The sequence below is a fragment of the Pseudopodoces humilis genome, chromosome 4 (genome assembly GCF_049639895.1).
Source record: "Pseudopodoces humilis isolate 2021_Gansu_Grassland_sample_001 chromosome 4, ASM4963989v1, whole genome shotgun sequence".
NCBI classification, from domain to species: domain Eukaryota; kingdom Metazoa; phylum Chordata; class Aves; order Passeriformes; family Paridae; genus Pseudopodoces; species Pseudopodoces humilis.
This window is the reverse complement of record NC_142203.1, coordinates 66,022,536-66,050,127: the sequence shown is the minus strand read 5'-3', so window position 1 is coordinate 66,050,127 and position 27,592 is coordinate 66,022,536. Positions and strand designations below refer to the sequence as shown.

Sequence of the window (27,592 nt, the reverse complement as noted above, 5' to 3'; positions counted from 1 at the left end):
TATTTAAATGCTACATGAATCCATACAGTTACACTAACTATACTTCTGCCATGTGCTGAAGCACACAGTTAGCTCAAAATAGTGCTGTAGAGAAGACAGACAACAGAAAAAGCAACAGGAATGACAATTAAGAAAGCAGAGCCTGAAATACCTACAGCATTACACTTCAAATTGTATTTGAGCTAAAATGGAAGACTGCCAAGTGTTGGCAAAGGTGACATTTTCTCTGCATAAAAAAATGCTTAGGGAAAATCTACCTCCTACTTTTGATACTGTTCCCTGGATTATACGCCACATTCTTCAAAGAAGTTGATAACAATAACAAGACAAACTGTGCAGGTGCATTCTAGTCTCATCCTTCCTGAAAACTAGAGAATTTGAATACTTAATCTCAACACACTCTTCAGACCATGGAAACATTTTGCAGTTTATATAGACACACTCATAAACAGGCAGGTGAGATTACTGACTTGTTGCAGATTAGTTTTGCAACAAGTTTTTGTGCAAGTAATGCAGTCACCATTCGTTCTTTATCTTATTTACCGAGGGGGGCCCGCATCTGGGGCTGATACTGCCAAATATGTGTGCGCATGGAGATAAAGAAAGTGAAAGAAACAGGGTGCAAAGGATGTTAAGCAAAAGCAGTCTATAAATACATTCATAGTGAAAGTGATCCTGCTTTGAGCAGCAAGCTCCTGATGCTCCTTCTGGCCTGAATTAATTTACAATTATACTGTCACTGCTTCCTTTTCCCTGAACAGTTAAAACCAATTTATCAGCAGAGAAACAGAACTTCTCCTAGAGTTTGTGTAGAAGAATTCATCTGTGCCAGAAGCTCTGAAGAGGCACTTCCAGCAATTTATTCAAGTGCCTTTACTCAAAGGTTTACTCCATTCCAAGAGAAAGTGGTGCCAGACAGCCTTGTCTAATCTCATTTTCATAGACTTAATTCCAAAGTGAAGGGGAGAGTACTGTCAGGATATGACAACTGAAGTCAACCACAATCCAATACCCAAGAAATGAAATCTTTATTCATCTGACACCTGTTCATGTCAAGAAATCCAACCATTAGCTAAGCATGTAAGATAAGACTCAGCACCAAAGAAGTTACAGAAAAGAATGTAATTGGCTGCTCTGGAACTGCATTGCTGTTCCGCTCAGTGCATTTACAATTGGCAATTAACTTGCAGGAACAAAATCTTCGGGTGGTCTTCTAGATGGGATTAGGAAACCACTTCCAAAAGACTTACAGGCTACCTGGATGCATCAACAGCACTAAAGGACAGAGGGAGCAGCTGCCTGCCAGCTATGCATGATCACACACAGACAGAGGCATGTGGATGATCAGAAAACATCTAGATAAATATTGCAGGTTATTTTTTCAAAGCTTGCTCACATTGGTTTAGTGGGTTACAGGCTGTTATGTCCCATTAATTGCCTCAAATGCTTAAACCCTTTGTTTCTACTCCCGAGCTACAATGCATGTGCACCCTGGAAACTTCTAGGTCCTGCAGAGTCCATGGTGTTGCACTGGGAACTTGAATGAAGCTCCTGTGGGCTCTGGGGAGGGAAAGATTACACAGGGCTATGCTAGTTACAGCACTGCTAATTGCTGGGTCAGCTGTCAGCCTCCCATCATCCAGCTGGAGGGGAAAGGAAAAGGTAGAAAGGAAAAAAGGAGGTATTTGCCTCCCACAGACATCTGCTGCTGAGCACCATAGGTCTAATTTTCTAGATGAATTTTCAATTGCACATTCAAAGCACAAACTGATCTTGCCTTATCACAAGAAATCCACAATTGAACAATTTCCAAAAAACGTATTACTAAAATCAGGGTTCCTCCAGAAGTATCTGCTGCAAATGAAATAAGCACCTGACAAGCAGATTGCTGGGGCAGCACACTCTTCAGGCTGCTGTTAGTTCCACAGAAAATAGAAACCACAAACTCTGTCTTCCAATTTTATGTACCTCACTTATTCATCTAATTTGTCAGCATGCTACCCTTCAACCTGATAGAAGAGAGCTTTTATCTCAGAACAGTAACAATGTAATAATTCTCTGTGTGATCATTTGCAGGTTTTTGAGCCACGGACATCAGTAAGCCAACAGCTAACATTTCCCTGGCATCACCAGGAAGGAGAGGTATGAGTAGTGCCACTGCTATTGAACAGAGTCTGTTCTGTAACTTATATTTGCCATAGCTGAGTTAAGTTATTTCATCAACAGCTTCAGAAAACAAAGAGGTTGCTCAGCAAATAAACTATCAATATTCTGACAACTGGATGAACCATTTCAGCAGCACTGCAGAGCAGGCATTGAATGTGTGGATCTCCTCTTTGAATTCAGCTCTAGAACAAGTAAGCATGCATTACTAAGAAAGAAAAATGAAAAGTTAGAGCCTTTATTTTAAATGGGTCCTGATTTGCAAAAGGCTCCAGAAACTACAACAGTCTGTTCACCTCCAGCCTCATCTGTCTGTGCTCAGAGATTAATAACTTGCAAGTTCATTCATCTAGAAACTCACAGAGATGAAGCCTGACTGAGCCTAACCACAGTCAAGTACACCCAACAGGAACACTAATCATCAGCTGCTCTCACTTGACTATCTGAAGAATCAGAGAAGTGCCTACAGTCCTTGTGGTCAGAGGCCCAGAATCACAGACTGGCTGAGCTAGAATGGAGGTCCTCTGGTCCAACCCCAAGCTCAAGCAGGGCCACCTGAATCCACCTGTCCAGATCTGGATGTCTTCAGAAGACCTTCACACATGGAGCCTCTACCGCATCTCTGGGTAAACAATGCCAGTGCCATCCTCACAGTGAAAAGGTGTCTCCCAATGTTCAGACAGACGTACCTGTATATCACTGCCTCTGCTCCTGCCTCATATCCAGCACTTGAATGCCACACTAAAACTATGACAAATGCTGCTGCTGGAAAGAGGTTTGTTTGCACTTAGGGCAAAATGTAAGACCAAACTAAGACCATCACCTGCTTTTTACTTGGAAAGAGCTGAAGGCAAAGATCAGGCAGTCCAATTGCTGTGTGCATGATCACCTCCCAAAAGAGCCTAAAGACACTTAGGATGTACAACCAGCACAAGGACAGCCTGGCTCCTGAGCCCAGTCATCAGACAGGCCCCCAAACCTGTGCCAGGATGGGTTTTGTCAACTGACTCCTCAAAAAGGCACAGAAGTATTAGATTCTGCATGAAGACAACTTTCAAACTATTCTTCCTTCAAGTGCAACTTCAGTAGTAGTCTTAAACTTCATAGCAGAAATGCAATGCAAAGTAGGCTTCCAGAAGAGCTTGTAGAAGAAAACATACTCAGGGGAACAGAACATTTCCTATGAATGGAGCTACTTTTTCCCTAGACTGAAGGAGAAAAGGTCTAAATCAAATATCTAAGAATAGCTCTTCTTCAGTATCCTGACCTGATCCTTCTTTAAGGAAGGAATGATTTTTCATGAAGTTCCTCTAATAGTCACTTATTCTAGGGACATTGTTTGGAGTGAAACTGTCAACTGAGCACCTTCTGCACCTCATCCTAGTAGAACCACAGAGTGATTTGGATTGGAAGGGACCTTAAAGATCATCTAGCTTCAGACACCCTGCTCTGGACAGGGACACCTTCCACTAGACCAGGTTGCCTAGAGCTCCATCCAAGTCTGGACTTGGACACTTTAAGGGATAGTGCATTCACAGCTTCTCTGGGCAACCTGTGCTAGAGCCTCATCACCTTCACAGTGAAGAATTTCTTCCTAACAGCTAGGGTATATCTTGCCTCCTTCAGCTTAAAGCCACTCCCTTCCACCCTAGCAATACACTCATTGACAAAAGGTCCCTCTTCAGCTTTCCTGTGGAGCCCCTTAAGGTACTAGAAGGTGCTATAAGCTCTCCTCAGAGCCTTCTCTTCTCGAGGCTGAACAGCTCAAACAGTCTTGTCCTCACAGGAAAGGTGCTCCAGCCCCATGATCATCTTTGTGGCCCTCCCCTGGACTTCTCCAGTAAAATTAGATGTAACTTTTAAGATGTACTTTGGCCTTATATGAATGCATATATATTCTCATTACTAAGCTTATGCTTAATTTACAGCACTAACCTTCATGCAGCCTTAAACTGCACCAGTGTGGAGTTAATGCCTCAGTGTACCAATTATTTGTTTTACGACTGTTGGTCATTCAGGAGTTAAACTAAATATCTGACTAGAAAGAAGAAAAAAAAACCAAACAAAAACCCTAACAACAAAAAAACCCACAGATCTAGAAACAATTACTCTCTCAATCTTCCACATTGAACTTGCCCACACATGCACGCTTGCTGGAAAACAAGAACAGATCACTGCTTTACAATCTACCTAATTTCTACAGAAAGAACCACCAAGCAATACAAAGGGACTTAGAGATCAACAGCTGAAGAGAAAAAAATTTGAGTTTTACCCTGAAGACAAAAATATGATGAGCACTAACATAACAATCTGTTTCTAAGCAGAGTATGGCACTTTAAGTCCTGTATCTTCATGAATTGTCTCTTGATATTTAACCATGTGTCCCAAGCATAGCCAAAGTCAGTGTTTTGTTCTGCTTCAAAAGAAACAGGATATAACACAGAAAAAGTATTTTTCTCAATACATCAAGTTTTGAACTAGAAACAGCTTAGAATATACACATTTCAAGCCATACACTTCACTTAGCTTTCCTGACTAAACTTGACTTTCATTCAAAACTTCCTTAATTATCAAAGATTGTCAATCTACAGGTAAGTAATTACCCTATGTTCTAGTATTAACTAGTTAAGACACAGCTCGATGTGCCATGATCAAACAAATGCATTTTTCCTTACAGGTCAGGCACACACCAAACTTTTGGATTTCTTAGGAGCTCAAATGAAATATTAAGCTTCCCTATTTCAAAATGTAAAAATAATCCACATATAAGTACATGGGATTAAAGCATGGTTCAGCTTCTGATTCTTAGATAATAAAACTCCCACAACAAAACAGATAAACAAACTGAGCAGCTAGCCTTAGCAGAACTTGCCCAACAGAAATCTGTTCCTTGGAGACACATTTCAAATGTCCCACAGAAAAGGGTCTGCTAGGGCAGGCACAGCAAGCTTGAACCACAACTTTGAACAGTTAGTGTTTTTACCAGCCATAGCTGGGGGGAGCTGAATTTGGTGGCTGTACACAACAGATACCCAGGTCTGGACATGACACTAACCTTCACACTAAGCACAGGACAGCACACCTACCCTTGATTTATAGCAGAAAACAAGTATCACTTCAGAGTTTCAACTGCTGTATTCACACCAGTGACAGCAAGGTTGTGACAACACCAAGACGTGTGGTGCAGTTGATATGCTGGAGGGAGGAGGTGTGACCCATGGGACCCTGACAGGCTTGAGGGGTAGGTCTGTACAAACACCATAAAACTCAACAAGGCCAAATGCAAGGTGCTGCACCTGGGGTTGAGGCAATAGCAATACTGGCTGAGGGATGAAGGGATTGAGAGCAGCCATGGAGGACTGGAAGACGGTGAATGAACGGCTGGACACAGCTCAGCAATGTGAGCTCACAGCCCAGAAAGCCACCTCAGGCTGCATCCAGAGCCCCATGGGCAGCAGGAGAGGGAAGGGATTCTGCCCTTCTACTCTGCTCTGCCTTGGTGAGACCCACCTGGAGCACTGCATCCAGAGCTGGGGTCCCTGCAAAAGAAGGGAACAGCACTTCTGGAGCAAGTACAGATGAGAAACACAAAGATGATCAGAGGGCTGAGAGGTACCTTTAATATCCCTCCTTTCACAGATAGAAACAGTAAATGCATGATCAGATCTCATACGATTTAAGTCTATAAAGACTCAAGACAGTAAGATAACCCTATTTATAAAGAAACTCTAGTCAAATTTAAGTATGTATTGAAAAATTCCAGGTTTATTGAATAATACTGTTTGATAAGTCACTGGCTTGTTGACTCCAACTGGCTGGATGCCAGGTTGCCAGCAAAGCTGCTCTTATCACACCCCTTCACAACGCGATAGGGAAGAGAAAATATAAGGAAAGGCTCACAAGTTGAAGTAAAGATGTGATCATCACAGACTAAACAGACTCAGCTTCAGGAAATGAACTGAATTTATTATGAATCAAAATCAGGGCAGGATAATGAGAAGTAAAACAAATCTTAAAAAACACCTTCCCTCCATTTGTCCCAGCTCTCCCTCCTCATCCCCAGCAGAATATGAATGGGGAAGAATAAGCACAGGGATACAGTCAGTTAATCTCAAGTTTCAGACACTGCTCAATCAGAAGAGCTCTTTCCCCCTGCTCCAGCCTGGGGGCCCTCCTATGGAAGGTAATTTTTCTTATTTGTGGAGACTGGGTCCTCCACAGGGTGCAGTCCCTCAGGAACAGGCTGCTCCACTGTGGGCCCCTGGTGGGGTTAAAATTCCTGCCAGCAAACCTGCTCCAGTGTGGGCTGCTCTCTCCATGGGCTACAGGTCCTGCCAGGAGCCTGCTGCAGCACAGGCTTCTCATGGGATCACAGCCTCCTTTGGGCATCCCCCTGCTCTGGTGTGGGCTCCTCCAGGGGCTGGCAGGTGGATCTCTGCTCCCCCCTGGACCTCCAGGGACTGCAGAGGCACAGCTGCCTCCCCATGGGCTGCAGGGGAACCTGTGCTCTGGTACCTGGAGCACCACCTGTCCTTCCTCCTTCACTGACCTTGTGTCTGCAGAGCTGCTTCTCTCATACATTCTCACTCCTCTCCTCTCTGAGAGCAATTACATTTGCAATGTAATATTTTTTCCCCTGTTAAATATGTTACCAACTGAAATGACACTACCATCTCTAAGTGGCTTGACTTGTGCCAGTGAGGGTCCATCCTGGATCCATCTGGCATCAGCTGTCAGACATGGGGGAAGCTTCTGGCAGCTTCTTACAGAAGCCACACCTGTAGTCCTCCCCACTACAAAAACCTGGCCACACAAACCAAATACACTCAACCTGTTCTTAGCAAAAAGTAATTTCAGTAGAATTATGTTTGCAGTACCAGTGGATTAACCCATTTTGGGACACTCAGCTCCTTCAAGGGCCTGCAGTCCAGCTCATTCAGACTTGCCCAAGTGCTCTGAAATGCTCTCTGAAGTGAACCTTACATCCTGTCTCAGTGTGTGCAGCTACAGGTCCTGAGTAAACTTAAAATGCACTGGTTTCTGATAATTTAATAGCTAAAAAATTCAATCCACAAAGGCAATGCATTGTCTAAAAGAAGGCTTTAATAATGAGTATTTGCTTTAACTAAAGCATCACAGAAACCCATCAGGTTCCTGAAATAAACTCCTACCGTGGATCTTAAGTATCAAGGCTCAATTTTCCATAAGGCCTTGAACGTGAATCAAGTTTTCCAATACAAACTACTGTTGAGTTGGAAGTCATAGCATTAAATCAAATTCCTCCTCCCTTCCCAGTCTGGATTACCATACATTATACAGGCCTCTAGCCACTAGTTTTTTTAAAAAATGTACTAAGTTAACCAATGCAGTAAGTCAGTATACTTACCACATAGGAAAAGCAGAAGGCTGGAGTTACCTGACCAGCACTACTGATTGATTTACTATCTTGCAGTCAATTGCTCAGAATTTTTCCCTATATTGTTCCTGGCTATTTCCTATGTTTCTACCACTTTGCTGCATGACCCCTCATACTGCCAAAGTCCAGTGGGCTACTTTAGCTAGGAATATTTTTTCCTTATATATTCCTCACATTTTTCTTCAGTAATTTAGACTCCTCAATTTCATTGCACAGTATGGCAGGCCTTCAAATGCTGCTGTAGACTAATGTATCTTCTGTAGAATAGTGATTGCGAAGTATAGGTTTTGTAGTGTTTTGTATACCATTACCTCTGTAATAGCTGACTTCACTTGCAACATTCTGTTCCTGAAGTTTTACAGAAATGCTGCTTTAGGGCAAGAGTTTGATGCATACATGAGCAAAAGTTAAAATGCCATGAACTGTTTTCTAATTGTCCATCCACCACATTAAAGCATTATTGTCATTTTAACCACATTTGAAGAACACACACAGTGGTTTGCAATTCAAAGGCTGATGCAGAGCAAATTGTTGTGTTAACTATAAACAGTGGTAACTGCTTTCTGCACTAACAGATTTCTAGAAAACCTGTGCAGTCCAAGCAATTCAATCATTCTCATTAATTCAGCACAACACCAACATGATGCTGTAAATCACAACTAATGAAGTCAGCATTAAATTCCATTTAAAACCAGCATTAAAGTCACTTCCAAGAAGTAGCCTTCTTCAGCCAAATAAAGTATCATATGCTTGGTGATACAGTCCCAGAAGTTTAATTTAGGTGAATTACACTGAAATGCACTACCTTTACATCTATTTGCTATATGTGACTGAGTATACTTGAATGGTGTACTGTAAAAACAAATCTTATGGAAAAAATAATTACTACATTGCATTTGTTTTCATCATTTTCCAGACCCCTCTTATAACAACATAAAAGGAACTTTTTAATAAAGCAGATGAAAGTAAAGTGACTTAACACTTTTTTTTACTGATGTAAATATGTCAATTTTCAGAGGTAAACAAATGTATATTTGTGTAACTTGAAAAGCATTTACACCCATCTCAGTCTCCAGTGGATTAGTTAAAAAACTTTATTTCTGAAAAAAAAAGTGTCCTTAGCTTTATATAGTCTTAGTGGAACATAACCTGTATCTTAAATTCTGTACACTTCAATACACTAAATATCAATTAATATCAATTAATTATCACTTAATATAAATTCACTAAACTGAATTAGTACTTCTCCCTCTTTTCAGGGTAAGGTAGAGAATAGTACAATCCTAACAGCTTTAGAACACTTTATGTGCTCTGTAAAAGAACGTCTACTGAAAAAATTAACATTACACGGTAAGAAGAGATGGGTAGTCTGAAGTCAACAGAACAATGAAAAACTTCACAGTATCACCTCAAAAGGAAGTTTCTATTCATAGATACCATCTTCAAATATATCTTGTGCTTCTGGATCCACAAGAGGGCACAGGGTTAAATGGCCTAATACTGATTTTCAGAAAAGCAACTTTTCTTTTAGTTACCTGATAAATTACCAGATTTCATTTTAAAATTAGAATTCAGCTGAACTTTGAAGTCTGCATATTGCTTTTTCATTCTGCTGCCTTCCTTGCATTTGCAAAAATTCCTAGTGTTCTGAAAATATTTGAGTAGTACTTTCTAAATAAGTGCTCAAGAGGATCACAGACATCAGTATTGAAATGCAGTCTTCTCAACCAGATACCTAAGAACAAAATACCTGGCTGTTTTCCAAAACTGTATCTTCAGGTGGTGGTATGAGAGCTACAAGCCTGTAAACTAGTACCCAGGAAAAGTAATTCAAAAGTGATACTGAAAGGGTATCTTTCACCACTTAACGTAAAAAATAGCAAAGAATTTTTCAGTAATTAAAAACAAAAATCGATTACCTATCAAGTTAAAGATAAAACAGTATATTTCCCACAAGAGGGAATTTTCTAAGAGACATGAAAACTTTACTGCACAGGCTGACAACTGGTGCTGTACACATCTAAATTAGGAACTGGAGGGCGGGAGGATAGTGCTCTGCTACACACACACACCCCCCCAAACACCCCATCCACAGTTATGTGGGGTTGTTTTGGTGCACAACATAATGCCTGCTGAAGTTCACCTACCTGCTGGGCAACACTCCTTCCCTCCTTCCTGACCGGCCCTGCTCAGGATGTTGCTGCTGCCTTATGAACCACTTGTGTGAGTTCACATTGGCCTCCTTCAGGGGAGGCAGTATCCCAACAAGTTACCTCTTCCTTAACCAGACACCAGTTTTCTATAAAGCTGTATGAACTTCACATCACTCAGATTACCACCCCTAGCAATTACTTGCAGTGGTCCAAAAGAACTGGAACTTGTTCCAAACCTCCAGCTTGCTTTTCCTCCCTACTCCAAATAAAGACACATAAACCAACCACAACAGAGTATCATCTCTAGTCCACACTGAACAATTTCCTTCCAATTAAGACCAAGACAAACATAACTTTCCATATGAAAAGACATTTTCAGACATTATTAGAACTGTGTATGAAATGTGTTTGGGCAGGTTATCTTCCCTAAATACCTTACAGCTGTGAGAAGTCAGCAGCTTATCAGCTCTGCACTATCAAACAAATCAAAAACCAGAAGTCAGGAAAAAGCTTTATCTATTACTGGGGTATTATATTCTCTAAATTTACATTAAGGACAACAGCAGTGCTTCTTCCGCATGGATTTACTGAGAGTGAAACAAACAGCACCTGAAATAGCCTTCAGTATTAGTTAACTGTATCATTCATCTTTTTTAACTAGTCATTTTTAGATGCTAATCCCAGTAAACCAGGTTACAAGAAATGCAAATTGATGTCACTTCTGGTAAGCAAACTGTTTGCAAGGACTTGGGAGAAAGATTAGTATGACTTAAAGTTGGTAACTGCAAGTTTTAGAAATCCAACAGCCCCTTTACATTTCATAAAGGCTAAGAAAAATATTTCTTGCATGATATGATGCACAAATTTACTGATATAACACTTTTTTAAAAGTGCTGGGTCATTTTGGAACATTTTTGTTTTGTGGTATTATAAATCCATTTTTATAGGTCTCTAATCTCCCTTCTTAATGGAAGACTCTGAAACCCTTCCCTGTACAACAGCATACACAGCACTTAATTACACTTTTCAGACTAGATCAGATTCATACTACAAATTATGATAGTCAGATGAGTTTATATATAGAATTACAAACAGATTTTAACAACTTAATTTTTAAGCATGTAAGATAATCTGCCACAAGATAGGCAAAAACAACTGCCTGGATCAGGCATGCACAACCTCCATGTAGAGAGGAAATGGAAGATTTCATTTTTCACAGATCTACTAAACACTCCTGAATGTTTAGTAGGTCTGTGAAAGTAGCCCTTGTTCTCCATCTCTCCCCCATTAGTTCTGCTCTTCTGCTGTCTGGACTGTTTCTTTACCCCTCCCCGCTCTGTTTACACAGAGAAAGAATTTTGGAATTGTGACCTTGCAGCTTTGACTTTGCAACATATCATAGTGTTTGTGTAATACAACTCACTTGGTGTCCAAAAGACCACAGAAGGGTTTAAGCTACAGATGCCCTTTATGGCTTACGAGCAACGTCAGCCAGTCACCTGCATTACTGGTATTCTGCTTCCTGGATGATACTGTGATTTATACTGACTGTATCATAGATAATGATATATACTATGATCTGTATCATGTTTTAGTACTTGTTGATGTATGCCAATGATTTATCTTCAGCCTCCTTAAACATGGAACAAATCTCAGTAGGATGTATGCCCAAAGGCACCAGCCACCATTTCTGCATTAAGTTACTTACTGCATATTCAGTCTTAATACATAAACACATTGATTGAAAAAGCTACATTTAAGGCTGCTATCCTGTCTTGTTGATCACGCAGAACTGATTAAGCCCACAATTTTTATCAATTCTGCTATACAAATAGCTAAAGCTTCCAAATACAGACATCAGTTATCTTCTAGAAACTTGCAAACATCTCTTTTCCTCACAATAGGCAGGCAACAAGCCCAGGTATGGTTGCTCAAATCTAAGCCTCCAACATTTTCTTCAAACTGAATTTCTGTATTTCAGACACCCAGTGTCTGGACATCTGAAGGTCCATGACAAAGGACGACAGCACCTTTGGTGCTGACTCCCTCACACCACAAGTGCCCTCCAGGATCACCCAACCCTGCAAAGCAGCCCTCACCACCAACACACCTGGGTCAGCCAGCAGCTCCGAACACCAAAGCCACCAAATCTTTCCTATGTTCTCTTGCTTTTACTCTGCCTGTATCCCAGCATGAGGCTTTCACATGAACTCAATGCCTGCTTCTGTGTGGCCCTTCAACACAAATGAGCTGCAAACCCAAAGACAGCGTGTCTGAGCCCATTTCTGAGATCTTGGAGCAGCTTCCCAAGTCTCCCCCGGAGAAACAGAGACACAGGGAGCATGGACTGCAGCTAACACCAGGAAACTAAATGCATAGTGTTCCCAAGCTGCCCACAATGGCAGTGCGGGGGAAGGACACTTCACAGCAATAACTCTGCTACAAAGTGATCTCCGTCCTCAACAGATATGCTAAGAGCCTTCTGAATCTTCACCTGACATATTCAGTGAGGCTGCCATTAACTCAGTCTGAGGAAAAAAGATCTGAGACCAGTCACAGCAGAATGCCAATGCAGAAATTTTTACAAGTTAGCTAAAAAATTTAAGAATTGGGAAGCAAGGATAATTCCTTTGCTCTATTATTTTCTGTTTCAATTACAAAATTCTGTAAAACCTTTTCAATGTGTTCTTGCACAAATCTTTGTACTCCTGCCCATATAGCAAGAGCTTAACTCAATATTGCTACACACATAGTTAGGCAAGTTGGGCTTTGTCTACCTGGAGACACCATGTTTTATTGCAATTCCACATATGGCAGTATTTTAAGGGGAAAGGTAAATCTTAAAAAAGCAGCAGTCCTAGAACAGAAATTCTAAAATTGTCAAAATACCAAGAACTATTGTGTACCTGTAAGTTTCTCCAAAAGGACAAACTCTAAGGTGTTTCTGCAACTATTACAATCACCTACTGAATTCACAGTTACTTTTTAAAAAATGCATATTCAGAATGATACAGGTTACTAATCATGCAAAATACACATTATCATGAAAAAACGAACTGCAGCTACCACTACATTAAGCCATGAGCACCTTAAGGGATGTGCAATGCTGCTCCCTGATTCAGTGTCCCAGTCCTGCCTGTACAGAAGCAATTAGGGAAAAGTAACCAAGCAAACCCAGTCTGCTTTTCCTGGGCTTAGCTGCACACTGAGGACAATCTCTACACTCAACAACAAGAAATAGTTTCTCACAAAAAGCTAAATGAAAATAAAAAGCCTCACAGCTGAGCAGTGAGAGATTTTTTTTTTTTTACTAACCACTGTATGAAAGGAAGTACTGGGACGCCTCAGCAACAGGAACCTACATCAGAATCAACACAGACTGACATTAAACTTGTTGAACTGTGACCACAGAGCTATACAAAACGTATAAAAAATGTTTGGACAGGAATTCCATAGGAGGTAGATGACCAACTGAAGCACATAGACATTGTTTTAGATACTGTACATTTTATCCCAATTCTTTACAAAACAAGGCTAAGCAGCTATTTATCCTTGCTACATAAGCACATGTACGTACAAGTTTAGTCCAAACGCTGCAAACTAACAGAGATCTAAAATACTTCCAGTTGTAAGAGATGAAAGACTTGACAGACACAAACTAATGTGTGGACAAATTAATGTAATGGACTTATTCGAAATCAAGGCATAACAATATAAGCTCATGACATGGACTTCACAGACTGCTGACAGCCAAAATAACTCCTCCAGGAGTTACAATCTTTCAGTCCAGCTGTGGCAGATGAACACTGGAAGGAGACAGCCACAAGGTAAAGGGAGAACTGGATGAAGTCACTAAGCATGATGGAGATGAAGACGCTGGGTGCATATACCAGCTCTGAGAGATACTTGTTTTCTTTTAGTATAAGCTCAGAAATGGACCTTTACATTAAAGGTTTCTTAGAGACTAGAGCAAAAAGCTTTTCTAAAAACTGTAACAGTGGATCTGAGACTTGGCTGTCCGGATGGAGGAAAATAAGTAAGGATGGAGTGAGGATGTGAAGCAAGAAAATAGAGGAAATACAAATCAGTCCTCTCCAAGACATAGAGGGGATTTTCTACAACACTGTACTTTCCTCAGCATGCACTTCTCTGATCTTTTTATTACACGAATTATGTTACAGCAAAAAAAAAAGACTGCAGTTTGCTGAGGGCTGCTGGAATTCCTCCGAGGGTTCCTACACACGCTTACTACACAAATCTCTCAGCAGCCTGCAAGCGATGAATGTCCAGTGGCGCGGCTCGTGCCCCTCTCCCAGGCGGTGCCACTCGGCGGCTCCATTGGGATCGGAGACCCGGGGAGGGAAACGGCGGGAGGGCAGAGCCGTCGGCAGCAGGGTCAGAGCGCGGGGAGAGCGGCCGCGACCCCGCTCACCTCCACGGCCGCCGGCTCCGCCCCACCAGGGCCCGGGGAAGCCCCAGGGACACTCGGACACAGCGGCCCGGCGGCGCCCCCGGAACAGGGCATCACCCCGGTCATCCCTCGCCAGAGCTGGGCATCACCCTGGGTATCCCCCCACCCCTGCTGAAGCCCCAGCGGCAACGCCCTCGGCGGCCGGGACCGACGGCCCCTCCCGCCGCTCACCAGCTGCTTCAGGTCCTCCTCGGAGAGCCCGGCGTAGCGGTACCGCTGCTGCTCAAATTCGTACCGGGTCGTCTTCACCACCACCGCCACCCGCGACGGCCGGAACCCACCCCCCGCCGCACCCGATCCGCACGGCGCGGCCCCCGCCGCCCCCCGCCCGGCCGCCGCCGCGAAGGAGCTCAGCCCTCCGAGCGCGAGTAGGCGCCGGTGGGAGCCGCCGAGCAGAGGCAGCCACGGCGGGGCGGGGGAAGCCGTCGCCCACTGGCAGAGCAGCGCGGAGCGGCGCGCTACCGCCCGGCCGGCGAGGCGGAGGCGGCCACAAGGGAAGCCCCAAGAGGAGAACATTTCCCGGGCTCTGCGCCGCTCCCCGGGACGGGCGCGGCGCTGCCGGTGGCGGCTGCGGCCGCTCTGCGGCGGCGCCCGGCACACATGGCCTGGGCGCGCCCGCCGCCCCGCCCACCCCGCGCGCAGCCGCCGGCACCGCCAATAGCGAGCGGCGGCGGCGGGTACCCGCCCCTCTCGGAGGCGGAGCTAGGGGACTCTCCCGGGCGCGTGCGCCCTCCCCGGCCAACCGGGGCACAGCGCGCGGCGACCGCGTGCCCCACCCCTCGCCTGGGGGGGGGGAGGGGGGAAGAGTGCCGCTCGCGCATGCGCAGAGGAGAGGGCCCACTCCCTGTCCGCTCCTGCTTGGGCCCGCCCCGAATCTTCGTAGCGCGCGGGACGGGGCTCGAGGCACGTAGGCGGCGCGCGGCGGATGTGGTTATTCCGAGCGTCTGTGGGCGCCGTGAGTGCTGTGGGACCAACCCCCGCCGTGAGGGGACAGTGACAGTGTCACCAGTGGTACCCAGTGTCCCGAGGCACAGCAGCAGTACCCCCAGTGCTTCCCGTGCCCACAGTGTTCCTATCACCGCTGCGTCCCAGGGGACAGCGACAACGCCACCAGTGCCACGCCAGTAGTCTCAGTGTTCCGAGAGGCAGCGGCAGTGTTAAAGACATAAGAAGGGAGAAATTTCTTAGTGTTAGATCGTGAGTGTGGAAGTCTCACGAGTTCAGTTGTGCTCGGTCTTCGTGATAGCTTTACAGCACCGCAGAAAGGCAAATACGAACTGATAAGAATTCAGACAAGAACTGATAAGAAACTTCAGATAGCTTTGGGGAATATACAAGAATTCTGAGACTAAGCAGCGTTCTGAGACTAAAAAGCGTTCCTAAATTGTGTCCTCCCACAGTCTGTGGAAGTCAGGTGGTATTCCCTCGCCGAAGGGCTGGCCTGCTTCCCGGGGAAACTGGCGGGGTAGGGAAAAAACTTGTGCAAAAGAATTTAGAAAGGTGGGAAAACACAGCACGTGATGTGTTTTAGAAGGACTAAATACTGCATGTGGCCCGGAGAGATAGATACAGCTTAAAAGCTATTTTTGTTATCCGTGCCTGTTCTGGTCTTTGTGACATTTGCCAGTGTCAGGAAGGGCAGAAAGGACCTGGCTGCAGCATTGCGGGACAGCATCTGGCGAGTCCAGGTAAAAAAAATAAAATAAATAAATAAAAAGAAAATTAAATAATCCATCCTGAGTTACTTTTTAATATTGTAAGCAAGCTGTGCTCAAATTCTGTGGGGGTTTGCATGATCATCAATAACTGCATGTGCAGGCCACAGACGGTGTTTCTGTACTGAAGGCTTCACTCGGACAAGCATTTCTCATGAATCACCTTGTTCCTGATCTTCCCTGGGGGAAGGGATTGAAGCAGCAGCTCTTGCCTGTCAATTCAGCACTCTTCTACAGTGATTTGCCAGGAGTCTTGGGAAACGAACATAGCTGCAGCCATTCCGCCCATCCTAGAAGACAAAGGCTCTCTCCAGTCTTTGCTGGTGGGTAGGAGGATTTTTGTCTACTGATTAGCTTAGCCTTGAAGGAAAATACCACAAAACAGATTACCAGGAGACCAATTAAACATAACTAATTCCCTTGCTGACCAGAAAATGCCTCATTTTGTGTAACCATTAACTTTTAGGTTGTACAGAGGAGTAGGTAATACAATATCCTGGACACCTAAAAGATATGAGATTTTGAAAATTTATGACTCTGTTTTGAATGGTATCTATTTTATAACTTAGTTGACCATTTAGCTGCTCCTCTAAGATTTTATGCTTTGTGTATTGTCTATGTATACTGAATTGTTTTGATCTTTGAAAATCAAATCAGCTTCACCCACTAAGTTTGAATATGAAACAGTATTTTATTCTGAAGTCATGCAGTTACCATGTTATGGTCTTTTGAATTAATTCCCACAGCAAGCTTATACCATAAAATATTAAATATATATTTAAAAATGTAAATTCAAATCATTAGATGATACCTTAAAGTTCTGGAAACAATTCTGAAGCACAGGGTATGCAGTGATTAATCCACAGCTCTCGGAAAGAAGTCTCTGACAGACTAGCTCTTTGTCAGGGTACACGGATTGTCTGATACTCCACTGTCTTTGCAGAAAAGGATTTAAACTTTTTATAACATATAAAATAGAGTTTGTGGAATGTTGCTTATAGTTTGCATCTTACTTCATAAATGGACCTACTTACAAAATGTTCATTAGACACTAACCCCTCCCTCACTACAATTCTTCATTTGAATATACACCGGATATACAGCAAGAAGACATGCATATCTGTCAAATGACCCTTTACCTATTTAGAGATCCATTTAGTTTGTGATGTATTACATGTCTTCATGCCCCATTTTCAATGACTTTAAAACAATATTCCCAGTGGATTAAGGGACAGATTCATTAAAGCAAAATTAGACTAATAAATATAGGCATTTAGACCTGGTATCCTTTTAGGACACAAATATGGACTAGGAGTGAATTCCCACTGTAATAGATTTTTGAACCCCTGGCTGACCAAAAACAACTTTGCTTTGGGCATAGAGTACTAAAATTTCTTCATGGAAACAGATGCCTCAATACTGCCCGAAGTTAGAAAAATGCCTCAGAGAAATGCTCATTTTAGACAGCAAGGAGTTATAATACATGATGTAAATTTCAAAACACAAATCCATAGAAAACCAGACCTCCTTAGCTCTATATGCTTCAAGTTATATATGAACTTTAAAAATACCTATGTAATACACAAAATATTATGTGTAACAAAGTAAATGGAAAAAAATTCTACATAAACAATAAATGATTGCCTAAATTATTTCACTAGCTGCAAAACTGGCAAGGTCTGACTATGCCAGCTGTTTTATATACGATAATCTCTGTATGTAGCCTACTTCCACCAAAATAATGTGTATATGTTGCTTGTAGCGCAGTTACAATCCAGGAAAACTATTCATTTCTACTCCTTGAAGTCTGTGAATAATGCCTTCTTGTGACAGTTTAATTAATAACCAGCATAAAATTAACTTACCAAATTATCTGCATTGTCTAGACTTACTATATGTGGCCCTCAGTGCTGCTGGTAACAGAACGTGATTGTGGTTTGTTTGTTTTTAAAATGGAGATGCTATCAAGTGTTAGATGCGTTCACAGAGGAGGAGGTAAACTCACCATCACCGTAACATTTCATAAAACCAAGTCCTGGGATTTTGAGACCAGCTGACAGCAGCTGTTAATTCTGATAATCCAGAGGAAAACTCCAGACTAATGCTTACAGAACGTCACTCATGCAACACGTAGAGTCTTACCAGGCACGTAGATGGAAGTATTAGCAAGTGTAGTCTGATAGAATTTTTGATTCCAGATCCTATCTGTGTGCTTGCACTTCGCTAGCAACTTATGTACCCTCATCACTGATTACATAGTTGAGTCATATAATTTGTCTCAGATATTCCAAATTGCAAAATCAAGGAAGAAGCTTAAGAAAAAGCATAGCAAGTGAAGCTATTCTTATCAATGCAAATTAATGGGGTTTTTTTTCTACAAAAAAACAGTAAGAGGAGCAAGCTTTCTTGTCCACACTCCCATTAGAACATATTTTAATTATCAGAGATTTACTTTCCTATTTTTCTTTCCACTCTTTGCTTATGCAAAGCAAACTGCACCATCCCTCAAGTGGTCTAATACAATTGACTTCAACATTTCAGAAGCAATTTGAATATACTCAAACGGCTGCTGACACATTATTTTGTACAAATATCTTTAGTGTTTGTGAAACACAAACTGTTCTGATTTAAAATCCATTTTTTAGGGTGGACAGAGAACATCTGTAGAATGGGGCATGCATGCTTTTTCTGAATTTTCCTGCCAACATGCCCCTGTGGTTGGGGGCTCTAAAACCCATCTAAGGGAAATGAGGATGCTCTTTCCCTCCCTGTCCATGTCATACTGGCTGTCACTAGCAGTGAAAGCAAATGTACTAGGAGTTTATCCTGTATTCATTTATTCAATAGAGACATTACCTAATTCTTAACTTCATACAGTCTGCCTACACTGTTTCAGGGGTCACTAAAGAGCATGACATAAAAACTAAGGGCCAAGATTTATGAAGATACAAATGCCTCCAGAATGTAAAGCGGGACATGCAGTCTATCCCATCCAAGTAGATTTTGCTAGAAGTTCATAATCTTAGTAGAAGATATCATTAATATTAGGAACTATTAGCTTTCCCTTGGGAAAATTACTACTGCATGAATACGAAAGATCTTCCAGCCTCTATATCCCTTATGTATATCAATTTGTCACTGGAGTTGGTCATAAATAAATAAAAATTCATCTGGAAAAAAAATTAATGGTGTCTAGTTTCATATGGATTTGAGTCGTGTCTCTCCACCTCTCTTCAGGCCACAAGGACCCATACTTCCATGGTCTATTTCTCCTTCCTCCCAGAAAGTGCTGCAGTTTGTACAGAAGCAGAAATACACCACTCAGCCCCAGCAGCATCACAGAAAATACCAAGCTTACCCTGAAACTTTTTCCTCAAAGGATGCCTTTCTCTGATTTCTGTCACTCAACAATCACCAATTTTCATGAAGAATTTAAATGGCCTTAGAGCATTCTAGCTCCTGTCCAATTATTTGAAACTGAACAGTGGACTCAATGTGAGTCTGACATATAGGTGGATGGACCACTTACATATTGTTTCCTTAGGAAAGTGGGCTTTGGATCTGCAGCATGGAACTGTAAAAGCTCTGACAAAATAAGACTACTAGTTACACAGAAATTTAAGTGGCAAGAAAATTGTTTATTGTTGAGGCATGGAAATTGCTCTCCAGATGTCATCAAATGACAAACTACATTTTTAAAACCAAGTTAATACATTACCTAATGGTGTACCTTCAGGCTTGAGGAACAGTGAATTTTACTGCAGTGAGACTAAAGAGAACACGCAAGTAGGGTCTTCAGAACAAAAAATTTTCCTCTATTACCAAAGTATCCAACGTCTTTAAAATAAACATCTCTTTTCCTCCTTAGCTTTTAGGAGATGAAGCTTTGTGTTTTGAGTGTGTGTGCACAAAAGTGTGTGTGTTTATATGTATACTTGGGTATACATGTAAGGATCTTGGGAAGAGGCACATCAAAGAGCATTTATTTATAAACCTTGTTCTGTATGCTGTGGGAACAAATTACAAAGTGTAAGTCCTGTGTCTGAAAAAGTTCTGTTGTCCCTGCCCTGGAAACCTCCCTCATTTGCCAAGGATTTTACTGCTGTAGTAGAATTTAGAGGGTTATCATGACACTCATGTGCTTAAATACTGTTTCACAGAAAGCTTTGATTATCAGGACAGACTTTGAAATCAAACTCTGCATTCAGTGCATAGCCAGCTGAACTCCAGGGCAAACTTATCACCATGACCTGTTGCTAAATACACAGGGCTGCTGTGTTTTACAACTGCCTGAGTTTTTATAACATGGAGCTTTGTCCCTGAGGATGAGTTGCAGCAATGAAATATGAAGGTCATATGTAATATGATGTAAATATTGCTGTGGTCATGAGTGAGGCTTATAACAAAGGACACAATGTACAGCTCGTTATGGAAAGCATATTTTTGTTGGCAGACTGAAGTCAAAGAGAATCCCTGTGCTTCACTATTGGACACAGGTGCTCTATTGGGAAGCACTCCCTGATTCCTGAAGGCAAAAATCAAGTTCCACTTAAATTTACTGTCATCCAGATGCTAAATCAATGTCAGACAAGTGCTAATTTTGGTGGGCCATTGAGGTTCCAGTGTAATTCAGATAACTGTTTCAGCTTCATCTGGATGCTTATCTTGGCAGTGCACTGAAAATTCAGGAAGAACCTAGTGTTGTTCCAACTTCATACACATTTTCAGATGGGAAAACTAAATTGTAACTTGACTGTTCAGGTGTGCTGCAGCTTTTTTTAGACTGAGAAATCGTAACAATTATTTTAATTAAAAGGACTTGAGATATTTCAGAATATTGTTTTAGCTCTGAGGTTGACAAACAATATGCAAGATATCACGGAGGGTAGTGGAGAGATTGTAGACAAATTCTATCTTTCACAGAATGAAAACATGGAATAAGTGGTATATCTTACTGTGCATGGGCTTATGAATGACCCCACAAGTCTTAGTTCACAGGTATTAGAGAGAATTGGAGATTTTTTTTCTCAGAAAAATACTTTAGTAGAACACAGTAGTCTGTGCAATGACTTTTACAGACCAACCGTGTCCTGGCCACTGTTGGAATTATTGTGCACATCTGAATGTGTAACATACTCATATGAGTGATGCTGTTAGGAATAGGTACAACTAAGGCAGAAGTATCTCAGATAATCTCACACATTTAAGGGGTCTTTTTTGTTGTTTTTTTTTTAATGTAGATATCCCATTGTACTGTACATGCATTTATTTGTGTATATCAAATGGACAATTAATATACACAAGTCCAGGTGCTTATTTTGTTCAGCTAGAAAGGTGTTCATGAGCAACCAGATACACTTTAAATTTTAAAGCTCATATGGCCCTTAGAATGGGCTTTTACTTCATGATAAATTCTTTTGGTGTGTACAGCTGAAAGATGCAGATCATAGTTCTTTCCCCTTAAACAAAATTCTGCAGCCAGTATACCACTTTAGATATTTTCAAAATAAACATTAAGTAAAACCCCTTGCATGAAGGCTGGTTTTTATAGGCCTTGATCATGCTAAACTGTCACCCCAGGTTTTGCTTGTATGTACTCACAAACAGGATGCTGAATGTTACCACACAATTTAAATAAATGTTTTCAGTGAAGCCCTATTTAAAGCTTTCCAAGTGCATCTTTTAAATAACAGACTAAAAGTAACAAGTATCTGTTCACATATATTATTAGTTCATGCTTATGTGGTATTATCCATCAATATGATGAACAAGTACTTATTCCCTATAAAAATCCTTACTCTAGTAATGTACCTAAATATATTTAATTCTAACATTGAAAGTCTTTGTACCAGTTCTTGACTACTGGAAGCCATGGTATTATTCACAGCTCAGTGCAAAGTAGGCTGCCTGGAATCCTCAATAGTGCACCTGAAGCTCTTTCTCAACAAATTAAACTCAAGCTGTCTCTAAAATTAATCTCTACTTAAAAGTCATAAAGTAATATGCATCTGATTTCCTCCCTCCAGGGGCTGGTGAGTCAGCTTAGACATTTTGGGAAGATGAGTTCCCAACTGAGCTGTTGTAACCTCTGGCAGATATCATGAACAGACAACAGACCGCCTGCGGTTCCATCTAGAATGATCTGAAAAAGAATTTATTAAAAAAATCTTGTTTATTTGAACATATTCATGTTTTGAAACAATTCAGCATTTCATAATACCAAAGCAGTAGGTTAAAGTTTGGATATGATCAGTTCCCAGTTTAGGTAAATAGGTAACTAGATAACACAGGATTAGTCACAAATATTTGAGCATGTGAATTGTGAATAAAGCCTATGACCCTCCATGTCAATAAAGAAAAGCACAAAAACACTAAGGAATCTGATGTCTAGGTAGGGCAATGTACCCAGTATGCAAATTATCTCACTCTATGGAGGGTACACTGTCTTAACACTTCATTACAGATGCTCAGACAACTGTGAGAAATCCAACATACTTTCGAACAGCTCATTGGTTATGAGAAAGTGACTTTGGTGCGTAATCTCTGACATTGACTCATCTGCAGAAAGTAGGTAGAACTGGCTAATAATATCATACACATAATACCACTATCACAGTGTCTGTTTAAAAATTGCTGCTAACATCTGGCCACCCCTAGATACTTACTAAGAGTTTTAAATCTCTTACAGGTGAAATTAAAGTTTGTGTTTGTCAGAATATTGAATCTGATTTTCCCCCTTCTCTTTCCTGGTATGGGAGCATTCAAAACCAATCACAGAGTGGTTTTTTTTCTCTGCTTTAGATATTACTGGTGCCTGCTGAAAAGAATACAGAAACTCCAACAAAGAAGTTAATTCTTAACTTTTCCTTTTTCCTCAGTTTTAATCACTATCAGGTATGTGTGTGTTAGCTTTATAGTTTGTAGTCCTTAATAATTGATAAGAATTTAAATTAAATTGACAAGAAATGCCAAACAAAGATAGTTTTTCAGGAGTTACTGTGGTGTTGCTCAAGAATTTTAAGAACTTTAAAAGTACTTTACTTCAAAATAGAAAGATCTTGTAACATTTTAAATCTTGGTAAACTCCAGCATAAGAGAGGGTCCTAATGAAGCTGAGATGGGAAGTACATATATAGTGGATCAGAAAGTGTCCCTAAAAGGAAACATTTTTCATTTCTCCAAATGCATTTGCTTTTCCATTTCTCTGTTATGATACTGTCTGGCTCTCAGACCAACACAGTACTGTTGTTTGGAGACTACTGGCTCTCAATACCAGGAGTCTCCAAAATCCATTCAATTCTTTGTGGATCCGTATGGGATACACTCTTACGTTTTTGCACACTGTGATTTATCTTGTAAGGTATATGGCTGGGTATGGAGAGACTTCTTTGGACTTACCTAGTCATAGATTCCAGAATCTTTGAATTCATTCTAATGAATTCATTCTAGCTTCTAAGATAAAATGAGAGAACACCTCAATCAAAAGAGAGGATCCTTCAATCAGGATGAAGTTAGGAGAAGATTTCAGGTGAGGTGGAGTATAAGTAGTAATGCATAAAACTTTTTTTTGCCTACTGATGCTGCTGTCCTTGTACCTCCCATGTACTTTACTTAGTTGACTTTGGTCAGACAAGAAGTTTACTGTTTAGTCTAAATTCACTTCCTCAGCTCACTTTATAGTCAGAGGGAAAAGATAAATACTTCCCAAAGAGTTACTGATCCCATCCACTCTCAAAATCTATTTAAATATTAAATGTTCTTTTTCTCTCCACTTAGATTTACAGAGAAATTTGTTGGTAAAACTATTCAGGCTGTAACTGGTGAAATACGATCTGATAAAAATATCAGGAACAGCAAATTTTTCTTTAGGGACTTTATGAAATTAACATCTTTATTTGAAAGTAAAACAATTCAACTAGGAATTTTAAAAAATTGGAATAACTGTCTATACTGAACTTATAAAATCATAGAAATATCTCTACTACTTTATGTATTGTCTGTATATAGCATTAACATACTGTAGATTAAGAATTTTCTGTAAAGAATGCTTGCAACAAACTCTTGCAAAAAAACAGAATCACTTCAATGTCCATGATTCAGTTATGTATGTCGTATTTGCTTTTTTCTTGAGTCTCAAGCACTAAAGACAATTATTATAAAGATACTATAAAGATATTGTAAAGATAATTATCTAATTTTTCATGTCTTCTACAGTGTCATGAAATACATAGCATCACATAAACTGTGATTTCAGTTTAACAAGGAGGAAATTGCTATATTAAGAAAAGAAAACCACTTGGGTGGGTGAGAAAAAACAAATAGAATGGAATGAAACAATATGCAGACATATTTTGTAAATTCTTCTATTTCTTGTAAAGAAACAGTCCCTGAAAACTTATGCTTCTAAACATTTATATACTCTTAAGGAGAGGCAATCTCTGAAACTGAGTTACATCAATAAAAAGAAAATGGCTTATTCACATACACTCTTCAATTAAAATAAAAGAATGAAAATTAAAAGATTCCAACAAGCTCTTAAAAAACCAGGATCTGTTCTCTTGTATCTAAATGGACATTTCTATGCTGATATTTAAAACTGACCTCTTCCTATTCAAAACCCTTAATGCCTGTTGTTCTTCTGTTTTTGTAAAAGGGAGTTCCAGGGACAGTCGTGTCTGAAGTAAGATTGTCTGAAGGTGGAGAGTGACTTGGATACCAGTAACTGAAATATGTGCAAATTAATACCTTGTGGCTGTGGGAAGAGATTAAGATAAGCAGGAAATGCTAGAAGCCATTAAAAAAGCTATTGAAAGGAATTGTTAAAACAGTTGTTACAAACTGGAATAAATGAGGCACAGATGTTTAAACTGAAAGAAGAGAAAAAAACACCTCACACGTTTCAGAATCTGTTTGCTGGCTGCCATCTGAGTATTTGTATCACAAGTCTCTACAAATCAAAATAAATACTTAACTTGTATATCTGTATTCCTACAGTGCTTTGAAATTCCCTTTCCCCTTTTTTTTGTTTTTTTTTTTTTCCTGAAAGAAGAAAGAGTTTTTATCATTAGGAATTCTGGGAAGGAATGAAGTTCCATCCAAAATTTCCAAGTTACCAGAAACTGTGTGCAGTTTTGGGCCACCTTAATATAAGAAGGATATAAAGGTATTGGAGTCTATCAGGAAGATAACCAATATGGTGAAGGGCCTTAAGGGGAAGATGTATGAGGAGCAGCTGAGTTCACTTGGTTTGTTATCACTGGAGAAGGGGAGACCGAGGGGGAACCTCGGTGCGGTCTTCAACTTCCTTATGAGGGGAAGAGGGAGAGCAGAAACTGATCTCTTTTCTGAGGTGACCAGTGACAAGACAAGAATGGCCTGGTGTTGTGTCAGGGGAGGTTTAGGTTGGATATCAGGAAAGGGTTCTTCCCCAGAGGGTGGCTGGCCACTGGAATGGGCTCTCCAGGGCAGTGGTCACAGCACCAGCCTGACAGAGGTCAAGAAGTGTTTGGACAATGCTTGCAGACACATGGTGTAGCTCTTGTGGTGTGCTGTGCAGGGCCAGAAGTTGGACTAGATGATTATTAAAAGTCCCTTCCAATTCAGGATATTCTATGATTCTACGATAAAGAGGAGGGAAAAAATTGTTTCCTTAGGGAAACAGTACTTATAGCTGTTACTGTTCATTACTCGATTTTTGATTAATAGTTGTTGAAAGGAATGTTTATAATACAAGCACAGTATGTTACCTAGCTGCAGAGGGAAACTAATCCTGTAAGCAGCAACTCAGAGTTGACTGATGTAGTCCATCTGTTGAAAAATCACACCTAATTGGCAGCTCCTGTATCTGCTGTAGCAGTTTGACACAAGCAGTGAATTTGCTCCAGAAGTATGACTTGTCTTTTGCCAAGATAGAAGAGCTTTTAAGTCTTAACAGCTCTTTCTGTCTTGCTTTCTGCAAATGTGACTGCAGCCCTGTTGTGAGTTGCATTAACAGAAGCGTTAATGCATTAACATCTTGTATCTATTTAGTATTTAGTGGTGTTTTTCTGTCTGAGGAACCTACATTTTTATTATGGTGAGGAAAGCTGGCAAAACTGGTATGTAAATGTTATCCTACCAATTTCCTAGTTAAGGTTGTTGTTACAGCCAATCAAGAATCATGTTTTAAATTACATGACATTTTTAAATAATGTGACATAATAAATATCTCAGTAAACATATTGTGCTCCAGGCATTTAGTAACAAGCTCGTTACTGCTGTGAATGGATTCATCCTTTACTTACTGAAGGTAAAATCAGTATCTCAATAGCTCTAGTAATTTCTGCTGAAATATACTGAAAAAAAAAAATTAGGTAATCCTTGATAATATGTGATTTCTAAAACCTCAAGCTTTTGTCAAGAGTATTCCATGGCTATAAATATGTGTAGATACTTGAGCTGGAAAAACCTTACGTTTGAACAGTAGTAAGTCAAAATATTAAAAGGAAATACCCTATTTCTACCTGAAAAAGGGGCATCTGTATCAAATAAAAGTTATAGTCAGCTCAAAAAAAAAAACCAAAAAAACAAGTCAAATATTCATTACTTTAATCAAATACCCTGAAAGGATTACACATTACCAGCAAAACTTTGGCTTACCAGATCCATTGCTGCTCACTTCAGTTAGTTCTTCATCATCTTCATCATCACTATCACAGTTTAATGGCTGAAAAGCTGATTCTGACTCTGTGTCTATTTGATGAGCATCTGGCTCTTGCTCAGCAAAGCTTCGCAAGGCCACAAGGCGATGATGTATTGCTGCATACAGGTGTTCAGTGTCTTTTGAGCTTGCCTGCAGAACATAAAATGTACACAGTCCAAATCAACTGAAAAAAACCTCAGTTTTTAAAATTTCATTAAAAAAATAATGGAAGAGTTGTATTTTGTCCTTTTTAATCAAAATTATCAACTTAAGATTCACACTTAATAATTAACATCCAAGTATTAATGTAAATACAAATAATGTGAAGTTTCTTTATGTGGTCTGAGCTTTATATGCAGCTGTTGATTATCTTCTCTGTAGTTACAAGAAACATAAGCTGAAAAATTACTTTCCCTGAAGAACAACTCAGTTTGTATGGAGTACCTGATATTTCAGATGATTCCTGAGTTTGATTCTACAAGTGAGAATGCACTGACATGTTAATATGTACAGTCACCAGGTGGATACTGCATGTACTGGGATGGGTACCATCCTCCTCAGTGACTGCAGAAGCAGCTTCCTGCAACCCTTGCCACACCCATATAGATCTCATATATCATGATTTCCTCATACATGTCTATTTTTACTGCCCAGTAGTGCCAAGAAAAATTTACAAAATGTGAATTACACACTCTATGAAAACAGTGCAGCACCCCTGGAAATCAGGACATTTAAAATTCTCACATGCAGCCCAGCAGTCCAGCATAGCCATAGGTAAGTCAGTCCCTGTCAGGAAGTGACAGACTTACAGCCACATACACAGTGTATGGTGCTTTGCTTGTGTATGACACGTGATATTTCCTGGAAATTATGATTTATTTTTCTTTCCCAGCAAGCTGAATCCTTCCTAGAAAGATCTACTGGGGAAACTATAAACATCCTTAAACTCATTTGGATGCTCTCACTTCCCAACTTGGGACGTATGTGCTGTTT

At 40.7% G+C, this 27,592-nt stretch overlaps 2 protein-coding genes across 4 annotated transcripts in view; both read right to left on the bottom strand.

Moving 5' to 3' along the window:
- The window catches only part of NADK2 (NAD kinase 2, mitochondrial), a 32,485-nt gene extending 17,737 nt beyond the window's left edge, over positions 1-14,748 (bottom strand). Inside the window, exon 1 of the mRNA XM_014256924.2 lies at positions 14,375-14,748. Within this exon, the coding sequence (XP_014112399.2) occupies positions 14,375-14,719 (345 nt within the window). The 5' untranslated portion in view covers positions 14,720-14,748. The remainder of the gene's footprint in view (positions 1-14,374) is intronic.
- A 1,295-nt stretch (positions 14,749-16,043) lies between these two features.
- RANBP3L (RAN binding protein 3 like) overlaps positions 16,044-27,592 on the bottom strand; it is a 35,690-nt gene continuing 24,141 nt past the window's right edge. The window contains exons 13-14 of one of the 3 annotated variants that reach the window (XM_088054275.1): positions 26,557-26,749; positions 16,044-16,208 (exon numbers count right to left, since the gene is read on the bottom strand). In XM_088054275.1, the coding sequence (XP_087910401.1) occupies positions 16,150-16,208; positions 26,557-26,749 (252 nt within the window). In that variant the 3' untranslated portion in view covers positions 16,044-16,149. Of the gene's footprint in view, positions 16,209-21,724; positions 22,061-26,556; positions 26,750-27,592 lie in introns of those variants that run through there. The other 2 variants (XM_088054273.1, XM_088054274.1) reach the window with 2 other exon arrangements.